This window comes from Papilio xuthus, unplaced genomic scaffold (assembly GCF_000836235.2).
Source record: "Papilio xuthus unplaced genomic scaffold, Pxut_1.1 DF826933.1, whole genome shotgun sequence".
Taxonomy (NCBI): Eukaryota; Metazoa; Arthropoda; class Insecta; order Lepidoptera; family Papilionidae; genus Papilio; species Papilio xuthus.
In genome coordinates, this window is record NW_013531716.1 from 2,914,931 (window position 1) to 2,939,210 (window position 24,280).

The following is a 24,280-nucleotide window of genomic DNA, read 5'->3' on the forward strand; positions in this document are numbered from 1 at the left end:
TTAAATATCCTATGTAGTGCCTTGTATTCGTGTTATATTTTTATTCATCCTTCAATATCTCATTGATATTCATTCGCTTTAGGATTGTGATTACTGTCTGTGTGAAGGGAATTATTAATTTATAGACAAGGCTAAGGGCCCGCTGACCTACTGCCCTGATGCCCTCTAAAATATATTCGAACTGATTAACAATGTATACAAGATTACAATGAGTTTTCACAACCTTAGCACTTGCTTAAAAAGTAATTTTTATATCTGTTTTTACTTTTTTTTAAAACATTAAAAGTAACTAAAACCAGTTTCGTAAAGATAAAACTTTTTTTATAAATTTTAGATTAAAAATTATTACTTCGTTTAATAGCGTTTTAACGGTTTTATTCTTCATAATAAATAGCAAATCAACGTTACCTATTAATTGCCAGTCCCGATAACAAGGCGCAATTTTATCATCGAGAAATGCTAATCACACTATTAAATGTACTTGAAAAGCTTCCGCTAAGAGTTCTAGAAACCGATATTAGTTATATCAGTTTCTATTAATGTTGTAATTATGGTGTCATGTTGAAAACTTTATCGTATAAGTAATTTAAACGAACTGGATTGCTCCACTATTCTTCCGTAGATTTTTTTTCAGTTGTTTTAAGGTTATATCTAGCCAGTGATGGTATGAAACTGTGCCTTGTTTACATTTTAAGTAGGTTAAGTACAAAACTTATCGCAGTAACCACTTCTTCTTATTTGCATTAATATTTTAGATTCAATCATCTAGAGTCGCGACTAATGTTTAATACAGTTATGTAGTTGAACTTATATAAAAACGGCTAAAACACTCATGTATATTCATCAGGTGGCGGGACCGACTAGTTTCGAGCCCATCGGAGGCCCTTACGTGAGTGTTTTAGCCGTTTTTATATAAGTTTATTATAATGTCTAACGAAAGTTTGAATAGTTATGTAGTTTGTATTATCTGGAACAATGTAAATCTAAATTTTCTACAGAACATTAAACATAAAATTTTATAGATCAAATGTTGATTTAACGTCGAACATCTTATTTATAGCATGATTAATAGTGGAAATAAACAACGCATGTAACGTCAACATGTCCAAAAAATGAATCACTTACTTGGTCGTATTTTGCTGCGGTTTTTTCCCACGCCATCGCAGTATACAGTCAAATGTTCCTCTCCGAAAATGTGGTTTGAGCATCTTCCATCTCTTCTTGCCGTCCAAACTTTTCGCGTCACTTGTTTGTTCACTAGAATTTAAACAGGAGTCACTTAACATGTCTGGTTCAGAACTACCTTTTTTCAGTTTATCACCATCACTAAACGAATATTTACTACACTTTTCGAAACTGATCATCGACACTGTATCACAAGGGGGACATGTCCGTCTATTAGACAAAGGAGTCGAAGTAACAAATGTTTTATCTCTCAACTGCACACCGCTATCTTTAAAGTCAGACAAATCGAAAACGTCTTCGCATATGCTATGCAGCTTCGGTCTCGTGTCTGAGACCGTCTTCGAATTTATTATACTATTCTCTTGAAAATTCTTACTCTTCATCGCGTGTTCGAAGTCAACAAACGCAGTGATATCTTCGCAACTCTTCGCGTTGTATTTATTTATATTAAACCTAGACTGCGGTTTGATATCTGGTTTAGGTTCATTGTGAACCTCCATGGTGCCGACGCTTACCAAATTATCTTCACTTTTGGATGATTTTAGTTTGGCAAATATCTTCTTATGTCGTGCTGGGCGCGTCGGAGGCGTGAGGGTTTGTTCTACTGTCGCGTGTGATTGCTCTGCGGTCCTATTTGTTTTGGAGTACTTTGCGATAATTCTGTTTATTTGAGCGCTGTTTTTGCGCCTGTTAGCGCGCCTGTGGAAGTTGAGTGGGTCTTGATAAGCGTCGGGGCGGGCGCGGCCGGCGACCCGGGCCGACCTCTCGCGCCACTCCGTCACTTTGTCTTCGATCAGCCGCTGCAGCTCGAGCGCCCGCATCATTGGCCCTATTTCTGGCATTCTCTTTGTTTTGCTAATTACTTATACTTATATAAATTAACGTCTCTCCGTTTGATTGCGCCGCTTGCTGATTTAATTTGGATAAGTTTTTATCTGTAACAAGATATTTTAAAGTTAACTCATATGTCTTTCAAAGACTTTTTATACTTCAAAAGATTTGAACGATTTTAAAAATTATATCAGCGTAGAAAAAGCAATTAACTACTAATTTTAAATCAATAATTTTGCTATGCATTTTATTTTTAATGGCCAATATCAAATTTCATACGAATAACGCCAAACATCAAAGATTAGTTGTTATATAAATATTTTATTACACAGATGTTTAGGTCATGGATAGGGCACATTGATATCGATTATAAATTTACATATATACTTAGTATCTTCACATTAAATTAGGTAAGAATCAATTTAATCGTCACAATTTTATCTAAAATTTCCATACATTAGAGAGGTATTCATGTTTAGAAATATAACACGACAAAACAATCAAGTAAATACTGATAAGGTTTAATAATATGTCAAGTACAGAAATCGATGTAAGTCAATTGAGATACCGCGAGTTTCCACTGCGAAAATAACTACACTACAACATATTTTTGTCTCTTGTTTCTCAAAGCAAATGAAAGGGAAAACAACATGTTTAATACAAGTGTTTAGACAATTAAAACACACACATGTAGATAGATAAAATCATATCGCTGATGCATTACATTCTACTTTAACATTCCTAGAACACGTGTTAAGTAAGCAGAGCATAGCAATAAAAACAGATTCGCTGCAATTAATTACAAGATCGTTCTAAGAAAACTGTCTGCTAGCACGTGTTGCCAAAATCTAAAGCATTAATGAATCATGAGCTATTATTACAATATTTTCCTCGTTATATTTTCTAAAGTAACACATTTTAATTGAACCTACAGACTTTTGAGCTTTACTACATTTATTATCGATATTCTTAGTAATATTATAAATGCAAAAGTTTAGATGGATGGATGTTTGTTTGAAGGTATTTCAGGAGCGACTAGACGGATTTTGATGAAATTTGGCACACAGGTAGATCATACTTATTATGTTTTATCCGCGCGGATGGAGTCGCGGGCAACAGCTAGTAACGCTAATTAACGCGCCACTTTTATTAAGTAACTCCTACCAATACCGTTTCATATATTTTGCTTTAATATTATTGCAGGCGCTAAATAAAAAAGATGACTAGAAATAATTATACCATAATTTGTAAGTCCTTTTCATTCCCTTATCGTGGTAATAGACTGGGCCAGCCCGCGCATTCACACAACAAATTATGCTATGTATTCATCACTGATTATTATAAAACAAATCTCTATGAGTTTTGCTTATCATAAAATCAAAGATTTTCTGGATGCAATAAACTCAAAATTTTTATCTGGACTGTCCAAATGTGTACTCATAGCTATTAATAATAAAAATACTAAAATATATCACTGTAATGTGATGAATATTCGCATTTCAATCAAGTAATGTCTTGTGGTTGTGCTAAAAACACTTTTATATTGCACTATGTATGAACCTTCTCGTTCCGCCGCTTGCTTACGGATGCGTTCGTCAATCGCGATTTCTAACATCGGCCGGTTGGATAACGTCCTTCCGAAATGAATTACCACGATACCTTCTGCATCCGCCCGAGCCGACCTTATCTACTACTACAGGTTCTTACAACATCTATACACGAGTTTTTGTTACAAAAACAGAGACAAAAAAAAACTGTTCCCTAATAAATATGCATTTATAGTAAGCGATATTGAATTTTAAAAAGTCAATCTGCAATACTTTACGAAAACCTAGAAACGAATCGAATACCTTACTCTTTGAAATGGGTGCCAAACAGTCAAAGAGTATGCAGAGAATAATACCAAATTAAAATAGATTCGTGAGACATTATATTACACTAATTAAAGGTCACGTTGGGATTAACTCGCGTGTATCTAGGCACCGACTACTTTTGTTACTATGTGCCCGTGAGCATGTTAATCAACTCATCCTGAAGAAGGACCCCGACGGGCCTAAAACTAGTCGATACTTAGAAATAAAAGTGAGCTAAGCCTTGATATTTTATTAGAATAGTAAAGACGTTAACGTTGAAGCCGTGATTTTGTCTATCCCTTGAAAAACAATGTTATTTTTGGTTTTAAATACGATCTTAAAGACAGATATAGATGAAATGAAATGCGGAAAATACAAGGCAATATGTACCAAAATTAGCGACCGCCATACAAACGGCGACTGACCTAAATCTCTTTTTAATTCTGAACTTGCCGGAATTCAAGCTTCGCGTTTGGCGCGGCGCCAAAGAAAACAATTCTCCCTTTAATAGAAGATTTAAAATCAAACCTTTTAATTGTCTTGTCAATATATAGAACTTTGTCAGTCACTTATCCTCACAGAAATTCCACCGGCGCAATACATCTATTAAAACGTATTCTTGTCTCTGTTTTTTAAATAAGAATGAGAGAGATGATGATATATCTTAAAACAAGGGTTTTGACAGTGGAAACTCACTGTTATTAATTGCATCAAGTAATTCTTTTTTCGTCTACTTGAAATGTTCTGGACGAGAGCATGCAAATGAAATCATAACAAAGAAAGAAACTTACATTCTTATTTACAATATTAAAGGTGGTGAACACACTTGGTTGATCTTCACAACAATGTAAAAGTTCGTCAATTATTTTTACCATAAATAAAATACATAACTGTAACAAATAAAATGAGATAAAAACACTTTAAATTAATCAGATTACATGCATATAGATTTACAATCACTTCTCTAAATTACCAATAACAAAATCGAACTACGATGAAAGAAAACTCATGGGTAAATTTTTATAGAATCGTAAGTACGATAAAAAATGATAAGAAAAAGATAAGATGATGTTTATTTTTACAACGTCACTGTGAACATTTAGTTCAATTTGTTCCGTGAATCATCTCGGTGCGTTAATTTAGAGATTTAACAAGCCTGGTAGATTACAGACAAGAGCTCTTTGATTTAATAAAGGAGACTCTATAAATTGTACGATCTACATAAATTAATAAAGATTTTCATTAAAATCCTTTGACACAAACATCATTTGTTTATGGACAAAGCGATAAACTTAATACTAGCGAGAAGAAAACAAAAAACACGTAGTAGAAATAACTGTCAAAGATTAATCTTTGTATTCGATTCTTAATTCGCCCAAACGCTATTACTTATCAATCTTAAGTTACAAATATGCATTATATTGATACCAAATCTAAGAATAGTTGTTTTTTTTTTCATTGTTGTAGTCAAAAAACATCTCAAAAGTCGATTTAATACAGGCATTTTTTACAAAAAAAATGCATAATACAAACATTGTACCTTGGCAGAATAAAAGTTCTATAATTTCCTAACCTATATTGCTAAATTTGGCCATGATTTTTTACTAAACTTGTACATATAAATAAAGATCTTTTATTCTTCATGTCTTATCACAATACAATCTATGTATTTCTATGACTGAATGTTTCGTAAGTACGCAAACTTTGTTGTTGGCGCTTCAGTGAACAAGTGGTTTTCATTGTTTTAAACTTTTAACCAAAAATAACTGGATGCCCCTTTCTCTTTAATATGAAATTTTGCTTTTATCCGTAAAGAACATTAACTGAATATAATTAGATCATATTCTATAAATAAAAGTTATAATTATTGTAAAAAATACTCGTAGTTTAAACATTTTCGTTACATTGAATCAAAGTTATAGTATACTTCTTCGAAAAATATAAAATTTTATAGTAACGTAGATAAATTAGAAGCATTTTTGAGACAAAGCCATTGTCGTATATTATGTTAATAAGATATATTTACTCTTAAATAAAACTTTCTTAAACACTATCCGAAATCCTATTCAATATTTACACATTAGTTGGCTGTACTTTAATATGGTCTTGTTTTAACGTGTGCTAATACTAAATTTAAAAAAAAACTTATATAAGTACTTACTACTATTAAAGTGAAAGCCATAATTTGTATATTCACACTATCACTATAAATAAAAACACTAATAGAACAAATAGATCAACACGATATAGGTTGATTAGTTTCGCATATAAGGGCGCGTACACACTAGAGCGATATCGTGCACGTGTGTTAGGCACACGGTCGGGGCTCGCAGTGAGCGCGTTCCAGACGACCGCTCCTGCACTTGACTCATCAGACCTGCCCAGCGCCACAATGGGTTAAATAGAGCATCGAGTTTAGACCACGTTTTTCATAGTTACGTATTAATTTAATGTGAATTATGTAAATTACGTTTTTCACAGAGATGTTAATATCGTTTTAAGCTGTAACATTGAATGATGCAATAGGGAGCCGGGAGACTTTTTCTGCCATACTCTGTCGTGTTACAGAATGTACTTTTTAAAGGTTTAGGAGATTTAGAAAACTATAGTAAAACTTAGGGTCCTTGGAATATCTAAAGCATCTCTTCCTTCCACACCGGCAACTCATCTTCAGATCCTCTGTTGTCGCAAATGTTTTTGATTCCGCGCGGACGGAGTCGTGGTCGACAGCTAGTAATGCTTATTTTAAGGGATTTTAAAAACGTAATAGACGCATATTTGCGGTGAAACTGTTCAATTTATACAGAATGAATACAACGAAATTACTTCTATGCCCTGAATAGGAATACTTCAGATTGACGGGATACATTCTTATCAAATTGTTAACAGTGACCATAGTGGTAAGACTTTTAGTTCAAAAGTTAATGATTTCAAAGAAAATGCCGCTATTTTCCGTTCCATTTACTTCTATGTTGTTTCCTTCTCCATTGTGTAAAGGACTTGTGTTAATTGTCACTATCAGTGTCTTTTTGTGACGTCACCTGAAGGAAGGGGGGGCATTGTGCGTGTCTGCGGGCGTGACAATAGCTTCCGCTAAGGTCATTGTCGTGCGACTTATTGCTGTACCTATGTTGGCGCCTATTACATACCACCAAACTTACTTACCAATCTTTCGAACCTTATCGAGGATATTTTTTAACTATGTAGGTCACCAAGTGGTTGTTATTATGTATATTATATATCAATGCTTTCAATTATCAGACGATAAGTTACAAAAACTAGAAAACTAGGCACCACTATCAAAAAAACCTAACATTCACTATCACCAAATATCCAAGTACACTCTTCTATTGATTGTAACCGCTGATATCTTCTAAAATACTGTAGTTCGAAGGATTCTTTTATAAAAGGCAACAAAGATTTTATTTAAAAATCTTATATTTAAAACTCATATGTCACAAAGTTAACTAACTTGGTATGGTAACTACCATACTCCTCGGAAATAGCTTGACCGATTTTTATGACATTTTACTTGCATATAAAGTAGGTCTGAGAATCTGCCACCATATATTTTTTAAACCCGCGCCGACGGAGTCGCGGGCAATAGCTACTTAAATCGAAAATATTAATTTCTTTAAAAAGACGATTAAAAAAAGTATCTGCATATGATAAACACAGTTCTATAACGAACCACTAGACTTAACTGTCCCTCTTAATAAGGGCTGAGATTCACACTGACTAGATGATACCAGTCAGGCTAGAACTGGTCATCGCAATTATATCAATCTAGTATTTGTCGATGTAACTGTTTAATCTAGCTGTTTTGCCAACGACCGTTTCTGCCTAGACACGGATGTTGGTATGATAAAATATCATTCGGTATTCTTACTGTAGCACTCCGAGATTTAATGTGAGAGATCTTCACTAAAGGACTGCTTAATTGACCGATATAACTCTGAGTATAGAAGTTAATAAACATATTATGTTGTATAAGTATAGTTAATTCGACAATAAGCTAGAAAAAAGTTTCCTGTATAAGTTTGTTTCAATATGTAAATAGCTTTTACGGACATCTAAGATCAAAAGTGATATTTTTGGTGTAAGTCTGATATTCCAGATTTTTTGTATGAAAAAGCTATGCTATTCTTGATGTTACATTTACATGTTTTTTTTGTTTCGGTAAAGCGATCAATGAACTCAAATTTTGGCACAAAATTTAGATTTTTTAACTCTTAAAATTACACTAGATAAGAGTGTCAATGTATACGTTGTTTCCTACATTCTTGGCGTCACAAAGTGTTTTAAAAACTGAATTCTTTTATTAGAGAATATAATTTATAACGTATTTATTAGGTCAAGATCTTGGCAAAGCTTCCATGTGTTAATAAATTTTCTATATCATGTTCTAATGACCTTGTTATTTCACGTCAGGAAACATTTTGGAAGACGTTATAATGTAAGTTTGACATACTAGCGTTTACTATCAAACACGTATTGCCATCCCTTTCATTCCCTTTTAAAAAACAGGGACAACATATGTTTTTAGATTGATCTATCTTCTATAGTCACTCTCTTCTTGATCGTGTCACCTTTAACCTCTGACGTTGCGGATGACCATGGGCGTCGGATCAAATAATTTTAGCCATTGCTCGTTTGCCCCCTTCTCCTAAATAAAGAAAATAATACATCTTTCTTGGCTTAACTGACACACATATAAAAGTATAATAACTATTTAACACACGAAACATACATAAATCTTAAGTACATTACATAACAAATGATACATTTTAAAACAGGAAATAATCTTTCCAAAATCGTATACGGGTGTGTCCTGCGTAACCTCTCAATTGTCTAAATTGGCTTAAATTATCCAAAGGATGGACATAATACCAATTGCATGTTGGAACACTACTCATAATAAAACGACATCTCTTTTCAAAATAACTGTAAAATTTAGGACAACATAATTTATGCCAGTAGTCCAGTGGGGTGGATATGTCTTGAGAGACTTCCTATGGCTCGGTCCTAACCTATCGCCTTATCCAATTTTACACATCTACACATACAGTTACGTCTATCACTAATATAATTTTAAAATATATTTTATTAATACAGCTCGGATTTACCCGTAGCGCAATCTGACAAAATGTTTATAATTATAACAGCCCTTATCATCTCGGGTTATTCTTTAAATGTATATTGGTATTAGTTAGAGTCAGTACGATCTCGCAAGTTTGATAAATAACAGTGTATTACATTTATAATGATTAAATAAATAAACTAAAGTCTTTATGCTGAAATTAAATTAATAAATTGAAAAATCAATTCGAGTAAGTAATTAAATTCATTATATTATTAAAAATGTGTTGTGATTTATAAATACATACATTTAAAGTTATGAATTATCAATATTTTATTTGCATATCGATTCAAATTTCATATTCACGTCATAAACATCAATAATCAAATCATAAGTTCCAAGGTTAACAAATTTTATGATGTATGGTTCACACAATTTGATAAGTTCTCGATTGTATCCAGCCTAATGTTTACACTATTTTTTTACTTTTAATTCTGTATCAAATTTTAACTCAAACGGCCAAGTTTTTCACTTAAAAGCTGGTGACGATCATCCAATTACGTTTTAAAAATTATAAACAAACCAATTTAATAAACTTGAAATTTTCTACGTTTCAGAAAAGGTGAAAATGCACTTCCGTGTCTTGGCTTTAGCCGTTTGGTGTGCTTTGATAAATATTATTGACTCCAAAGTAGTATGTCTCTATGATGATAGTCTAAAGACATTTAAAATTAGACGTTTAACATGCTACTCTACGTTAAGTCATAATGTATTAAGAAGGGATGATCTATTCAAAGAAGGCGATTATACTGCAGCTACTATTAGACGTTGTCAAATAACCCAAATAGATGTTGACGGACTATTCAACGCGAAATTGGTTTGGGATCTTAATTTATCAGAAAATAAATTAAAAAGTTTACCATTGGGAGTATTCGATATGAATACACATCTAGAGGATTTAGATCTATCACAGAATCTATTAACAGAACTACCAGCTGGTATATTTAATCGAACTAAACTAAGAAATCTACATTTAGGAGGGAATAATTTCAAAAATTTCGATACCGGCTTAATAAGTTACAGTCCTAGGGAAATGGTTAGTTTAGATTTGACTTGTAATTCTCTTATCGGTAAGAATTTAAACTATGATATATTATGTGATATGGCGATATTAGATTTATCAGGAAATGATATGAATGAAATCACATTCATGGGTAACGTAAAAGGCTTAAAATATCTACACATGAAACAATGTTCATTGAAAAATGTACCGGATTTTTTATCAACGGTAGATTTAAGCAAACTTTTAGTATTAGATTTGCCGTACAATGAAATAACAGCCATTGGAAATGCAACATTTCATAAATTAGTTCTTTTAAAGACTCTCGATTTGTCAAATAACCGTATAGAATATATCCATAGAAATGCATTCGTGAACCTTCAAATACTTGAGAAAATCAAATTGAACAATAACAGATTGAATTACCTTTCTTTAGGAGTATTTCAAAACATACCTGCTTTAAATGAACTTGATCTTTCTCATAACTTACTCCGAGATATTCATCCTAATTCATTTGATAACACAACATTAAAGCAACTGATTATATCTAATAATAGAATAACATTTTTAAATCCAAATCAAATGTCCACGATGTTATCAAATGTTAAAAGTTTAAAGGATATTGATTTCAGTGAAAATCCATGGCAATGCGCCTGTCTGAGAGATTTGTTAAATGAATTAAGAAATCAACTTTGTCAATACAATTATTACGATTATAATGGACAGAACGCTGTATGTGTGACCACACCTGAATTTATTTGCAAACGATACGAAGCAGCAAATGAATTGTTTATTAATATGTATGATGATTTAATTGCTCCACATTTAACACAGAAGAAACTCTTATTTCCGGATATAATAGAAATTATGGAAGGAGCACCAAGAATACCGGTTCCTTGTCGCCCTCGTCCTTCGGATGAATAAACATTTAGTGTTCTCCGTGAGTTTTCAATAACGAAACACTCTTATTATCTTTGCAAAAATAGATAAAACATTTTTTTAGATGTTACAGCGGAGAGAAACTTATGGGTAATATTATTCAACTGAGTTATCAAGGAAATTGTACAGAAGGACCAAGATACGAATAAAAATTGAAGACCATAAATTAAGATAAAAATAAATACAGTTGTTTTTTTTTTATTTTACACAATGTGACGTTGAATAAGTCTTCTCTTATTGATCTAAATTAAACGGCATTCCTTAAATCATTGACCTCGTGTACATTCAGACAAAGCACTTATCCTGTTTTCATTTTGATTCGCACAATCATCTAATTGTCTCTACTTAATCAATATAGCTTAGCAAATTATATCTCTGACCATGGGTTTCTGAGACCAAAATCGCTGTTTAAATCATATTGTTATCTCAATTTTGTAAAAGATAATGACAGGGACGATATGTTTTATACAGAGATTTTTGCGTCAGAAACCGACCGTAACCTAATTCCCGTATAACAAAAAGTAAACAAAGACGTATGAAAATTGATGGAACGTGATTAGTATTCAAAGATGGTTACTTACGGGACTGTGTGTAGCATTGTTTTCGAGGTCTCGGTCTTTGATCCCAAAACTGATAGAGGGAAAGTTGAGTTTCACTAAAACAGTAGAAACTTAACTTAATTTTATGTACGCACGTTAAATGTTCATGTAACATCGGACATTAGAATTCTATGCGTACAATTAAATACATTCATATGCTGTAATAAATGCAATTGTTGTAGGAAACAGACAATTTAAATAACTCCTAACCTATGTTCCTAACATAAAACAATTATTGCATAATCTGTTGTTTAGTTAATGTATTTTACTTTTAATATTCATAATACGCATTAAAATGTAGATAAAATATAGAAAATTTGCTTTCATTTTGAACATGTTCAATGACACTAAATTTTTTTACGTACTAAACTGATTGTTTAGCCGAGAATTTCTAAGACCAAAAACCCCGTTTAAAACATATTGTTATCCCTGTTTTTTTTTCGAAGATAATGTAAGAGATGACGATATGTTTTATACATATATTTTGATATCAGAAACCCACGGTAAGGGGAGTAAAAGGTGAAAATGAAAACAACAAATAATTATTAGACTATTTATTAACTTACCTACAACTAATGTGGTTTCAATAAATACAAGAAATAAATTAATAAGTTAACATTTTTTTGTACATTTGTATTAAATGGCATTAAACGCGTTCGCTTGCTTCTAGGATTCAGACGTGTTCGCTCTGAAAAATAAAAAACAATGCATTTTGAAACATAACTATTAGGTTTTTTACGGAGAATATTAAGGAATTTGAGAGTTTTCTTGTGTCTTGTCTTGAAATGTGTCTTTTTTTAAAGTAATCAATAAAAAGTTATTAATCTAAGATAGGTAGTACTCTTATTCAATGATGTTGGAAGATATTATGAAAGTTTTATAGTTCATAAACGTGACATGTGTAAGTTTATTAGTAAACTTAGTTATGTTTGTTTTAAAGCTTTTATAACAAAGTGCACATGTTACTTAAAGTCATTTTAAATTAATTTTTAAGTATATTAGAAATAAGGTTGGAATTCGTATGTAACTCCACGTTTACTCTATAAGTATACAATACTGATTCTTATGCGTACCTGTAATATGGTTGGAATTCGTATATGTCGTCGATGACTCTGCGCACGCGGCACGTGACGCCGCAAGATGGCGGACGTGCGTACACTGCGAGCGCGCGCTCCAACATCTGCTGCGCTGATGTCAACTCTACCACTGTTAAATACAATGTTAACTTTATTTTTATTCTTTTATCAAATAAAACATAAAAAAATCATCACACGATTTATTCCTTTATTACCACGGATATTAGTTTTATCCAGATTCAACCAAAGGATAGCTCAAAGTTCTGGATTCCCCGGTATATTCTACGATTTCTAGGTTCGAATTTAATATCAAACTAAATTTGATTTTTATGTCCTCTCTATCAAAAATAATAACTAATTTGTAACGTGTCTTTTACAAATAACTTAACAACTTAAATATTCTCAGAGTTTATCTTAAATTACATTAGTCTAATCGTTGGCTTCTGAGACCAAAATATTTTTTTTATCAAAAATAATAAGAGGGATACAAATATTAAGTTAAAAAAATAATAGTTAAAAATATTTACCTCTACTGTGTCCAAACTGACGGTCATCTTCATCATTGGCGTTGCCGTTGCCGCCGTCATCTTTCTTAAAGGAGATAAGCTTCGGAATAACGAGTAGCATGCACACCACAGCGATCATTGTCACAATTTTCTTGAATATGAGGAATTTCAGCATCAGCTTGGCTATTGTCAGTATGTCCAATTTCAAAGATAATTTATCAAAGAAACTGAGACCAGGTGCTGTATATGGTACACCGTATGAGGGCTTCAGAGGGGGCCCGTAAATTGGTGGGGGAGGCTTGTGAACCGGAGGACCGTAGGAGTGAGATGGTGGTCCGTACGATGTCGCGGGTGGTCCGTAAGCTTGCGCCGGGGGACCGTAGCCCGATGACGGGGGCCCGTAACTTGATGATGGTGGTCCGTAACTTGAAGATGGTGGCCCGTAACTTGAAGCTGGGGGCCCGTAGCTCGACGCGGGTGGACCGTAAGTATTCGGAGGTGCATTATACGTAATGTCCGACTCGAATTTAACTGGAGGTCCATAACTAGAAGGAGGTAGGTAACTATTTGATGTAGTAGAATCAGGATAACTCGAACCAGACGAACTGAAACCGTTGTTGTCGCTGTTGGAATACGGCGGAGAGTAATCGTATACCGATTGATAGCTGTCGTCGCGATTTGAAATCTTTTTCTCGCCGTCCTTTGCAGTTATTATAATAACGCCTTGCTTAGATTTCTCTGCTTCGACGCGAGACTTCGAGTAGGCGTCTAGGTATGTATCCGTCTTCGTAGATTTACTCGTAGAGTTGGCGATGGGCCCTACGATCGCGGCCGCACACGCACTCAAACATAATATCGTCAAACTAATTCGAACGACTGCCATTTTGCTGTTAATCCTCGAGCTACCGTCCGAAAGAAGTTGTCTCCATCGATCGCGAGTGACGAATGACAAACGGCGACGACTCCCATTCAGTTTTCACTTTTGACTTACCGTAAAAGAACCTAAATATGATAATGGAACACAATTAAATTCTCCAAGTGACCCCAGTGCGTTCCGCATTGCTCATGGTAAGTAGGTAGACCGCGGCGCTGCGTGCATGCTAATAGACTTTGGAGACCCGCGCCCGCTTCGACTTCGGTACACCTTCTTCGATGGGCTCCATAACGACGAGCCGTTTGTCATCAAATTAAACCTTTAATAGATCGTCATTTGTTAGTGAAAGTTAGTCAAACGGCACGATTCACTAATAAAGAGTGAATGATAATAGGTAATTGACTACAGTCAATCAAGGATTACAATCCTAGATTACTTATTTCTTTACGGAGATACTTATCAGCTTTTCTCGTTTCGTGTCGAACGGATGTTAATATGTAAATGGATAAGCGTTCGATTTCGCAACTAACCAAAAATTCAGTACTGGAAATTTGCCAACATAATGAATTTATTCGCGCAATTTATAAATCAAAGACGACACCAGCATAAATGCATTTAAAATCGTAATTTCTACTGATCAACGATGCGTTTTCACTTCCTCCGTGAGCAGAGATCGCTAATATTTCAAATAACTTAGCCACTTCTAGTGACATAATGCAGATTGTGATTCGAATAGTTTAAATTATTTCAATTATTCCTAGCACAAATTACGAACATCTATTGCAAATATACGTTAAATGCATCCTGTTTTCTTGAACCTATTTTTATGAGTAAAGTAAACAAAAGAAGAATGGATAAGGAATGCATTTTATTCTTTAAAATAAAAATAAAAACATGATTCTTGATTTATACATGCTTATAAAAATACAAATCTGTCTTAAGTTTATTCAAAGGCATTTGTCATTTTGAGACATCTCTCTTGAAAGAATTTGTGTCTTTTCCTTGATGTTTTGTCTTTTGGTGAAAAGAAAGTGCTTATAGATTTCGTACCAGCAGCTTTTTTATTAGGACTTTCATCTATATCTTCAAATGTACATGTTGCTGCTTTCTCTTGAAGCATCAGTTCTGCCGTCGACCAACTAAATCTAACTAACAATGGATACCCAAAGACATGATCAATTTGCTCACGAATAAATTTTTTCGTTAATGGATCTGTAAAAAAGATAATTACCAAGTTATGATTTTTAATACTACATTACTGAAAATTAAGGTAATAGTTTTTTTAAGAAAGAAGCAAAGAATTATATCTACTATAAAATCTACAACTAAAACTCTTTTTCCACTTATCGCTAGTAGAAATAGTACTCATAGGAATAGTAGTCTCAGGCAGCAAGTGAAAAAAGTTTTAATTCCAAGCTATCTAGCATTAATCTTATAAAAAAGTCATTGCTTTTCTTTGATCTGTTTCTATTGTGTTGATTATTATTATAAACTACATATTTATACTAGCGATAGTTCGCGACTTTGTCAACGCGGAAATAAAAAAAAAGTACATAAGTTACTGTTACACACACAAACTACTATCCAATAAAGTTCGGTCAAAATCGGTCTAACCATTTCTGAGATTAACCGGAACAAACAGGAACACTAACGCGATAGACAGATAAAAATTTTAATAATTGGATTTTCCTTATAAACAACTTAAATACACATATTATTTTTTATTTCATAGACTATTCAATTTTAATTAATTTTAATTTTAGTACTAATATTATTTACCTCCAGGATATCCACTACCAAATTGACTATGATCCATGTCCAGACCCTCCTTGAAGTTCCAAACTTTGAGTGCGTGGTCACGAGTCACTTTCGCAACGATACTGGCAGCTGACACTATCGGATATATGGAGTCAGCTTTTTTAGCTACCTTTAATATAAAACAAATAACACATGAGGGCAAAAGTTTCCAAATCCAAGAATACATAATTATTATTTTTTTATTCAGTGCGTGCAGAAAATAATTAGGAACAAATAGGTTTTGTATTAAAGTTTTATAATTATTTAATAAAATAATGTTAAAGTTATAGACAAAAATACTTACAGTAATTTTAATATTGGGAAATATTTCCGATAGTTTTGCTTGATATTTTTCAGGAGGACCAACAGTATCAACATAAATTTCTGCTAAATTTACTCCACCATCTAGTACCATCTGTATCAAACTAATTGCAGAGTTCATTGACACCTTAAAACATAGAAATATATTTAACAGCAATATCATTTTTTTTATCTATTTCTTGATTCCCTAAGAGATTGTTTGTTTGCATTTCCTATAAGTGACTTCTGTTCACTTTGTTTCACTTGTCTGTCGAATCCACTTCCCCTAATTTCCATCCTTTTGTTATAAGAAAAGTAGGTGGAGAAAGACAACTAAATTTATCTATAGGAAGAACCTCCAAAGAAATTAGTTTATTTCTATTGTGGAAATAATGTTTTTTATTCATTACTTCATTCAAGGAATGTTTAGCTCTTCTATACATAGAGTTTGAGATATATTTAGGTGAGATAACTTCAGCTTTCCAGCCAACATTGTCTATTGATTCTTGTTCAGTCAACATTTTTGTAAAGATCTCATCTCTTTTGTCTTCTGTTAAAGCTTTGGAGTCGGCACATCCTAAAGATTCAAGTATTTTCTTTTGGCTTAAAGGGCAATAAGCCACACCATACACCATTGGTCCTGAAATGCAAATATTTACATATATCAATAAATTGTAGCACTTAGGAATACTTCAAACTACACTTATAAGCTTGGGTGGAAAATAAAATAAAATAGCATGTAAACTTATGTATAGGGGCATTGGATCTGTGAATTTTTATAGTACATATCTATTTAATAAGACTATATTTCCACAAATTTTACAAGATGATGAAAAAAAAATTTAGCAATAGATGGCTGGACGTTAGTCCTCATCAATCTTAGTTATTTTGGCGTAACCATACCAGACATAACCATTTTATATTTACCCAATACTGGTCCACGACCTGCTTCATCGACGCCCAGCATACAAGCTTCAGATTTGCAAATAGGAGGAATTTCTGAAGAACTAAAAAAATTTTCGGCATTGTCTTTAGACTTAAGATACTCTTCTAGAGCTTTTAGGGAATCCATAATAATTTTATTTGTTGAACTATGATTTACACCTATTGGCTAAGTTGTTAGTCTTTAAAATAGGTCAAAATCGTTAGCAAGAAGTGTACATAGCTAGCTTGTCTTACAAATATAGCAATTTGTTTCGTTGATATAAATTTGCCGCGATTTGCAAACATCAAATCAAAAAATTACATTTGAATTTGAAAGCTGTCAAACATCAAGTGTCCAGGAGACATTAAGTTAATAAGAACCTTGTGTCTCACATAATAAAGATTTTTACTTGCATATCGAACGAATATTTTCAATGTGACAGATAACGTAAAACTGAGTCTGGAAACAAAAAATTGATTCCAAACTTTCCTTAATTCCAAAACTGTGAAATAGAATGTGAAAAAATACTACTACAACCTAAAACACAGTTACTTTTATTATATTCATTTTAATAAAAGACGGATAATCCTTAGTAATTAAAACATCCTTACCTGGTTAATATTACTTTTGAACAAACAATAAAATTGTAAAGGATTTATTTTAATAGGAATTGCAGGCATATTTTATTGCTTAGAAAAGATTACAACAAAACATTTGAAAAAAGAAGTAAAACTTTCCTATGCCCAGTTTGTTTTTCCGTGAGAATTTGACTATTAAAGCGCAAAGTAGCTTAATGATTTTCAAATGAGTGCTTTGAAATAAAGAATTCTCATTAAATACCCATTAACTAATTTTGTTTACAAATATGAAATCACAAAATAAAAACCTATTTGAGAAACATTAAACTGCAAGATTATTAATTCATTAATTACGAAAATAATTCCCTAACGTCCTTTGAAGCTTTCAAGCGCTGCAGTGCTTAAATATTTTTGAAGTGTTAAAGTCTATTTCATTTCAAATTCAATGACAAAGACGCATCCATAAAGTGCAGTGCAGTGTAGCAGTAGCATAATATTTTTAGATGTAGAAAATAAGTGTCATCTGCATATTTATTTAAACCTTAGTTGTATATATCGAGCACATAAAAGGTAATGTTATTGTTTTATTCATTACTATTTTACAGCGTATTTTTATTCTACCGTAGTAACAACTGAAAACTCGTTTGTAGGTTAGAGTAGTGCGATATAATATGCAGAACAACCCCCAGGAGCTTTCATGGCAGGCGATCCAGGCTATCGTGGGGGTTAAACTACCTCCGAATGTGTTACGATTCGACGATATTGGGTTCCATTTAGTCAATAATTCGGTTTCTAGTGCCGAAGATTCGGACTCGGATGTGGAAATCGTTGAAAATGAATGGGAATCGGACAATAACATTTCATCCAAGCCTGAAAACTCTGATAATGAAAAAACATCGCCCGACAGAGAACAAAGCGAGTCTCCCGTTCTTCATCTCGTTGAGCCCGATAACAACAATTCGGATAAAGTTTCGTTAGATTACAGAGACTATTTAGTGAAAATGGATACCAAAGATAACTCAGATATAGACCAAATGATACAAGGACAAATTGATGACACGGATAGTTCGAACGGGAATGTATTGTCGATTGAGAACTACCTAGAGGTAACTCTGTCGACAGACTCAGAGGCTAGTCACACTTGTAGTCGGTGTAATCAAATGTTCCCCAGTGAGCAGTTGCTCTCCGCCCACGAGTGTAGCGCAAAACCCACCGAAGAGAAGAAATACCCATGTCACATGTGTTCGGAAAAGTTTCCAAGTTATTGGGAGCTAAGAAAGCATATAAACAGTCACTTTCCAGGAATGTTAGACTCGAAATCTAGCTTCTGTCATCTTTGCCAAAAGGATTACACAAAGACGGGCTTCATGAATCATCTCCGGAAGCATACAGGGGAGAGGCCATTTGTTTGTGAACTCTGCCACAAAGCATTCTCACAGTCGAGTTCTCTTTCCATTCATATGAAGTTTCATCTGAATGTACGTAAACATGCTTGCACCGTTTGTGAGAAGAAGTTTGTAACAAAGAGTGAACTCTCACGTCACATGACTGTGCATACAAAACAGAAGTCCTACTATTGTGGGGTGTGCGATAAGGCTTTCACTCGCTCCGACAACATGAAAAAGCATGAAAAAACACATGGTTGACAGTTGATGCTTAATTTCTTGTCTCATGTTAATTGTATCACATCCTGCAAACTTCTGCATTTATGACATAAAATAACAAAGTTGTGTCTCCATCTTCAAATGTATTACTCATAATGTTGGATATGATACTATTATCATTGTGCTGTTGTTTCCGATTCTCTAATTGCCAAAAAAATTTAGTCATATGATTTCTAATGAAAAGATTTTCATTGTTTTATGCCAAATTTAAAAGTTTGATTGCCTAGTTTATATTTTAGTCATATTATGGTGTGTTATGTGAGTTTACTCAAGGTGTGTCGCTGTAGTTGCTTTTAAATTAAGGATTTTATTTATGCTATACATAAAACTATGTTTGGAATACATATATGTAATGTTAGTGATTGCCTTTTGAGGTGCTTTAGTATAGTCACACATATCTCAACCCAAAGTTGCCTTTTAGATATGATAAAGTGATATATTTCTTGGAATTAGGTCAAAATGCCCAAAGTTTCCAATAGCTGTAGTCCAGTATTTGTTTGAGATAAAAAAATGGGGCCTTTGAACTTTAAACACTAAAGCAAATAATTGTTCCTGCTTTCTCTAAAGAGCTTTAATATAAATGTATATTTTTGTACTTTGTATACATTGAGATGATGCCAAATGAAGTGTCCTTTTGCCAAACATTAGATAAGTAATAAAAATGACTTTAAAACTGTTGTAACCAAAGCAATAATAATTTCTTATGTGCCTAACTATATTTTGTAACAAATACCAAATAATTTCTTAGACTTTATAAATTGTAGACCTAGTTATACCAAATTGGATCTATAGTCAATACTTTTATGTGTTTATTTTAATTATTATTTAATTAGCAATGTATTTTAGCACCAAAATTATTCCCTGTGTAATGGTCTCAGATGAGAATTTAGTTAAGCCATTTCGAACAACTAGTAACAATTAAGCATAGTTAAGTTATTGTAAAATCAGTGTTGTCCAATTTAATGAACAAAACATCACAAATATTTTATTAGTCACAAACTTGTAATATGTAGGAGAAATGTAGTTATAATAAATGACAAAGTCAAATATTTACTTTCAGTTTTACATAATGTTTAAATATTGCTCGCTCTTATGAAATATTTTAATACAAAACATTTTATAGAACATTGTATAGAGTAAACTAGATATAAAATTATTGAATATTAAACCAAAGTTGTATTTATGGGCAGTGCCAAATTTGGATATTAAAATCAAATTGTCAGTAAATGTACTACAATATTTTTTATGACAAGTTTTATATATATATTAGTAATAGGCAATAATTACATTTTAATATATTTATTATATTTAAAATATTTAGAGTTTTAGCTCCATGACTCATTTATAGAGTTAAGGATATTTGAGCCAAATAAAAATACACAAAAATCTACAAGACTGACAATAATATTCAGAGTAGATATTAACACGAGCACAAAGTAAGCCTTATATTTATTACTGCCTAAATAGGAAATGCTGCAATTTTCACTATTTATCGAAAATGCACCTCGTTATGAACTCAACATGACAATTAGTTTAAGATCAGTTTATAAAAATGTTTTATGGAGAAAATGTAATTGTCGATTTTATTAAAGAGTTGTTTGTTGCAATATGTTTTATTTGATTTCTGAACTAAGTTCGTTTTCCCTTTGTTCTAGGTTATGCTAAGATGTCGGCCAGGTTGCGTAACCTGAACCCGTACGAATTGCATAAGTATTTAGTTAATGTATATTGTTTAAATAAGAAAGGCGCGACTGCGAGTCTGACACGAGACACGTCCAGAGATCGCACAGACTTGGACGTGATAAGAGAAAACCATAAGTTTCTGTGGGAAGATGACGACGTTGCCGATACATGGGAGAAGCAGCTCGCTAAAAAATATTACGATAAACTCTTCAAAGAATACTGTATCTGCGATCTAAGCCGGTATAAAGAGAATAAAGTAAGTTAACATTTATATTCAAAGTTGGATACTTACTAAATGCTAAAAATTCTAAACGAAGTCATAGTAAACTAACTGTCGACCGCAACTCTGTCCGCGCGGAATTAAAAAAAAAACTTAATTATCTATGGCAAATTTCAGCGAGATCCAAGCAGCCGTTCTGGAGATACCTTCAAACAAACATCCATCTAAACATTCGCAGTTATAATATTAGTAAAATAGATCACGTATGTATGGATATCAGTACTTTTATCATAACTACAGATGAGTTACAATCGTGCTAGTGTTAATAACGGTCGATAATAAATAATACGTTACTATTTGCATTCAAACAATGCGATATTCGAGATGATATGCGTCAGTAACGGTCCCCTACAGCAAAAGGTTACGTCGGGGTGATACCCTCGTGAAATTCGATTAAGCTTTTTTTTTTGCCTGCGAGACCTTCCTTTGTGCGCTATGCTGGGGTGCGCAACAATAACCATAGTGCCTTTTTGTAGGCTAAATATAGACCCTGTGCGCTCACCCGGACCGGCCGTTATGTGAGAGCACATCTGCCTCCCGCTTGCTATTCACTTTTATTAGACACGGAAAGCTTTAAATTGTTACCATTCAAATTGATTTGAATTGCTAGTAAGGTTATATTTTGTAAAGGAAATATTTAAGAAGGTTATTAAATACCATAAGGGTAAATTATATAAAAATTTATTTAAAATTTGCCATGATAAAATACATAGTTTTTATATTTCAATTTTTTTATATTAAGTTAGGTTTCAATATGAAGTCTGATGTAAGAACTTAACCTTTATTAATACGAGTTCACAAAAACATGAATTACGCGTGGAATTAACCACCGCCTCATTTCCCCAGCTCCGTTGTACATCATGCGACTAAGATATATTTCCATTAAGAACTGTTCTATTATTTTGCATCACAACATTTTAAATTACTGTTACTAATCATAATACACTCATAACGTTACCAGTGCCCTGAGCGAGATTTCATCATTGCTCCCTTTTTACCATACCTTGGGTTCGCAGTCCAGTGACGCCCCTTACTATCCAGTGCTCTGGGCGACTACAACCGTGCCCTAACACCGGTACCGGATACACCATTTATTCTTTTAGACAAAATAGTTCAACGCTGTATCAATTTCTATGTGTGAGAAACATAATTAAGATAACATGGAGGTCAAAATACAATTGTGTCTTAAGGAAAATAACAACCAAGCTTTTTGTAGTTCCCTTAGCGGGAATTATTTAAACCTTTATTAACACGGAATTAATTGTATAATTTGTACTTTCTATGTTGCTTTGGAAGCAGCTGTATGCTAGCCCAGAAAAAGGATTCAGATAGGTTGAAAGATATTTTAATATATTTACTCATTATTATACATGCTTAATCTGTCCCTTATTAGTACTGTAAAGAAAATAGTATTATAAAATATGATTGAATAGAAGTGTTTCATGATCATGGTACACGTATTTCAACTACAATAGTGAGTATTTTTTTATTTTATATGTGTCCATAACTTAATTAGAATGTAAATTAATATCCAACAGTTAATCAAAGTAGGCAGCTTGACTCTAAGACCACAACGGTTACGCGTTTGCGATAAGTGTATTGGAAAGGTCACGAATTGAATCTTTAGCGCGACCTTAACGACAAATGTTTATATTATTGCCTTATAAGAATTGACAAGACTCACGTGTGAATCAATAGAGCTCATATATTAATTTAATTGTGTTGGCCAATATTTTAACACGTTCCATCCGCTACGACTTTTTTGCATAACAGTGAACTCGCCAACTGAATTGGTTTCACTGAACGTCAAAAGGTACTTGGGATAGACAGTCTTGGTGAACCAAGAGTTTATTTCTTAAAGGAAAAAAATACATTTGTAACATAGTACGGTAAAAACACCTTCGTCATATAAGAATTATAATAATTTCAGGTTCTTTTAAGACTTTAAATCGGCACATGGTTGACTGTAAAATTTAAGATATTATCAAAATTTATTTGCCCAATTTAATATTCAGTTGAATACGCCACGTACGACCACCTGTATGTAGCTTATTTAATACAAGTAGTAATCGATTTTTTTTATATATTTGATTTTATAGATGATATATTTTGTAAGGTAGCGCTGCGTTGGCGCGTTGAAAGGGAGGTGGTACTTGGCAAGGGTCAGTTCCAGTGCGGCAATAAGCAGTGCCACAGCGACAAGGACCTCAAGTCTTGGGAGGTGAACTTCGCATACCTCGAGGATAATGAAAAGAAAAATGCCCTTGTTAAACTTCGTAAGCTTATAAAAGTGTATAAAATATGTTTTTTTTAATAATCAGACAATAAATTATCATATCTGTTTTTCAAGGTTTGTGTCCAGACTGTTCGGAAAAATTAAACTACAAATCGAAAAAGCGTGAAGTGAAAAGATTGAAAAAGAGCCAGAAAAAGAGAAAAAAGAAAGGTAAATCCAATGAGTTGGATGTGGTAAGCGGCAACGAATGTGAAGAAAGTTTCGACGATCCCTCAGAGCCTAGCACTTCGCAAGAGCCGGTGCAAACTGAAGAAAAGGACGAATCCCTTTGGAAAAAAGGTAAGAACCAAAAGAAACGTGGGTTTTACTACCGACAGATGTATACTCATAGATATAACAATATTATACTAGTAAAAAAATATATCGCCATTCCTCTTGCCTTAAAAAAAAAAAAACATAAAATTCTTCTTCACAAGTTTCGTCCATTCAAAGTAACAATTGTTTGCAATATAATAAATTAAAAAGTTATTTGGTACAGGGGTCCAGGAAGTTGAAGAAAAAACTCGCGAAGAAGAATTCGAAGAATACTTGGAAGATTTACTTTTATAAACGCCTGTAAAAATATATACAGCAATCATTTTCTCTGAGCGAAACAGATACGAAATATTTTAAAAGGCGTTAACAATATTAAAATAATTTATATAAATAATATTCAAACTACAATTTTAATTGTTTTTATTTCGTTTTATTTGCATTACAATTAAATATTTTGTGTGATATGATAAAAAAAAATTATATAAAAATCACTCCCGAT

General features: G+C 32.9%; 6 protein-coding genes across 6 annotated transcripts in view; 3 read left to right on the plus strand and 3 right to left on the minus strand.

The window, feature by feature from the left end:
- The window catches only part of LOC106121858 (uncharacterized), a gene marked incomplete at its 3' end in the record, with an annotated part of 28,232 nt that extends 23,492 nt beyond the window's left edge, over nt 1-4,740 (minus strand). Inside the window, exons 1-2 of the mRNA XM_013317685.1 lie at nt 4,661-4,740; nt 1,126-2,120 (exon numbers count right to left, since the gene is read on the minus strand). Coding sequence (XP_013173139.1) covers nt 1,126-2,027 — 902 coding nt within the window. The remainder of the gene's footprint in view (nt 1-1,125; nt 2,121-4,660) is intronic.
- A 4,349-nt stretch (nt 4,741-9,089) lies between these two features.
- On the plus strand, nt 9,090-11,156 carry LOC106121908 (phospholipase A2 inhibitor). Its single transcript, XM_013317741.1, has 2 exons — nt 9,090-9,199; nt 9,567-11,156. The coding sequence occupies exon 2, from the start codon at nt 9,578-9,580 to the stop codon at nt 10,931-10,933; it is 1,356 nt and encodes a 451-aa protein (XP_013173195.1). The 5' UTR covers nt 9,090-9,199; nt 9,567-9,577; the 3' UTR covers nt 10,934-11,156.
- An 890-nt stretch (nt 11,157-12,046) lies between these two features.
- LOC106122011 (uncharacterized) lies at nt 12,047-14,129 on the minus strand. The gene is given in 4 exon segments (XM_082930809.1): nt 12,047-12,235; nt 12,621-12,753; nt 13,151-14,009; nt 14,012-14,129. Coding segments are annotated over 4 exon segments (1,101 nt in total). The 5' UTR covers nt 14,099-14,129; the 3' UTR covers nt 12,047-12,213.
- Nucleotides 14,130-14,882: 753 nt separating this feature from the next.
- On the minus strand, nt 14,883-17,354 carry LOC106121942 (ribonuclease H2 subunit A). The gene is made up of 5 exons (XM_013317775.1): nt 17,028-17,354; nt 16,511-16,740; nt 16,105-16,248; nt 15,783-15,930; nt 14,883-15,215 (listed from the first exon to the last, which is right to left on the minus strand). The coding sequence occupies exons 1-5, from the start codon at nt 17,170-17,172 to the stop codon at nt 14,947-14,949; spliced, it is 936 nt and encodes a 311-aa protein (XP_013173229.1). The 5' UTR covers nt 17,173-17,354; the 3' UTR covers nt 14,883-14,946.
- Nucleotides 17,355-18,034: 680 nt separating this feature from the next.
- LOC106122081 (protein FRA10AC1 homolog) lies at nt 18,035-24,166 on the plus strand. The gene is made up of 5 exons (XM_013317932.1): nt 18,035-18,173; nt 20,923-21,206; nt 23,347-23,506; nt 23,581-23,805; nt 24,005-24,166. The coding sequence occupies exons 2-5, from the start codon at nt 20,934-20,936 to the stop codon at nt 24,073-24,075; spliced, it is 729 nt and encodes a 242-aa protein (XP_013173386.1). The 5' UTR covers nt 18,035-18,173; nt 20,923-20,933; the 3' UTR covers nt 24,076-24,166.
- LOC106122080 (zinc finger protein 596-like) lies at nt 18,170-20,365 on the plus strand. Its single transcript, XM_013317931.1, has one exon. The coding sequence runs from the start codon at nt 18,275-18,277 to the stop codon at nt 19,247-19,249; it is 975 nt and encodes a 324-aa protein (XP_013173385.1). The 5' UTR covers nt 18,170-18,274; the 3' UTR covers nt 19,250-20,365.
- Nucleotides 24,167-24,280: the final 114 nt, after the last annotated feature.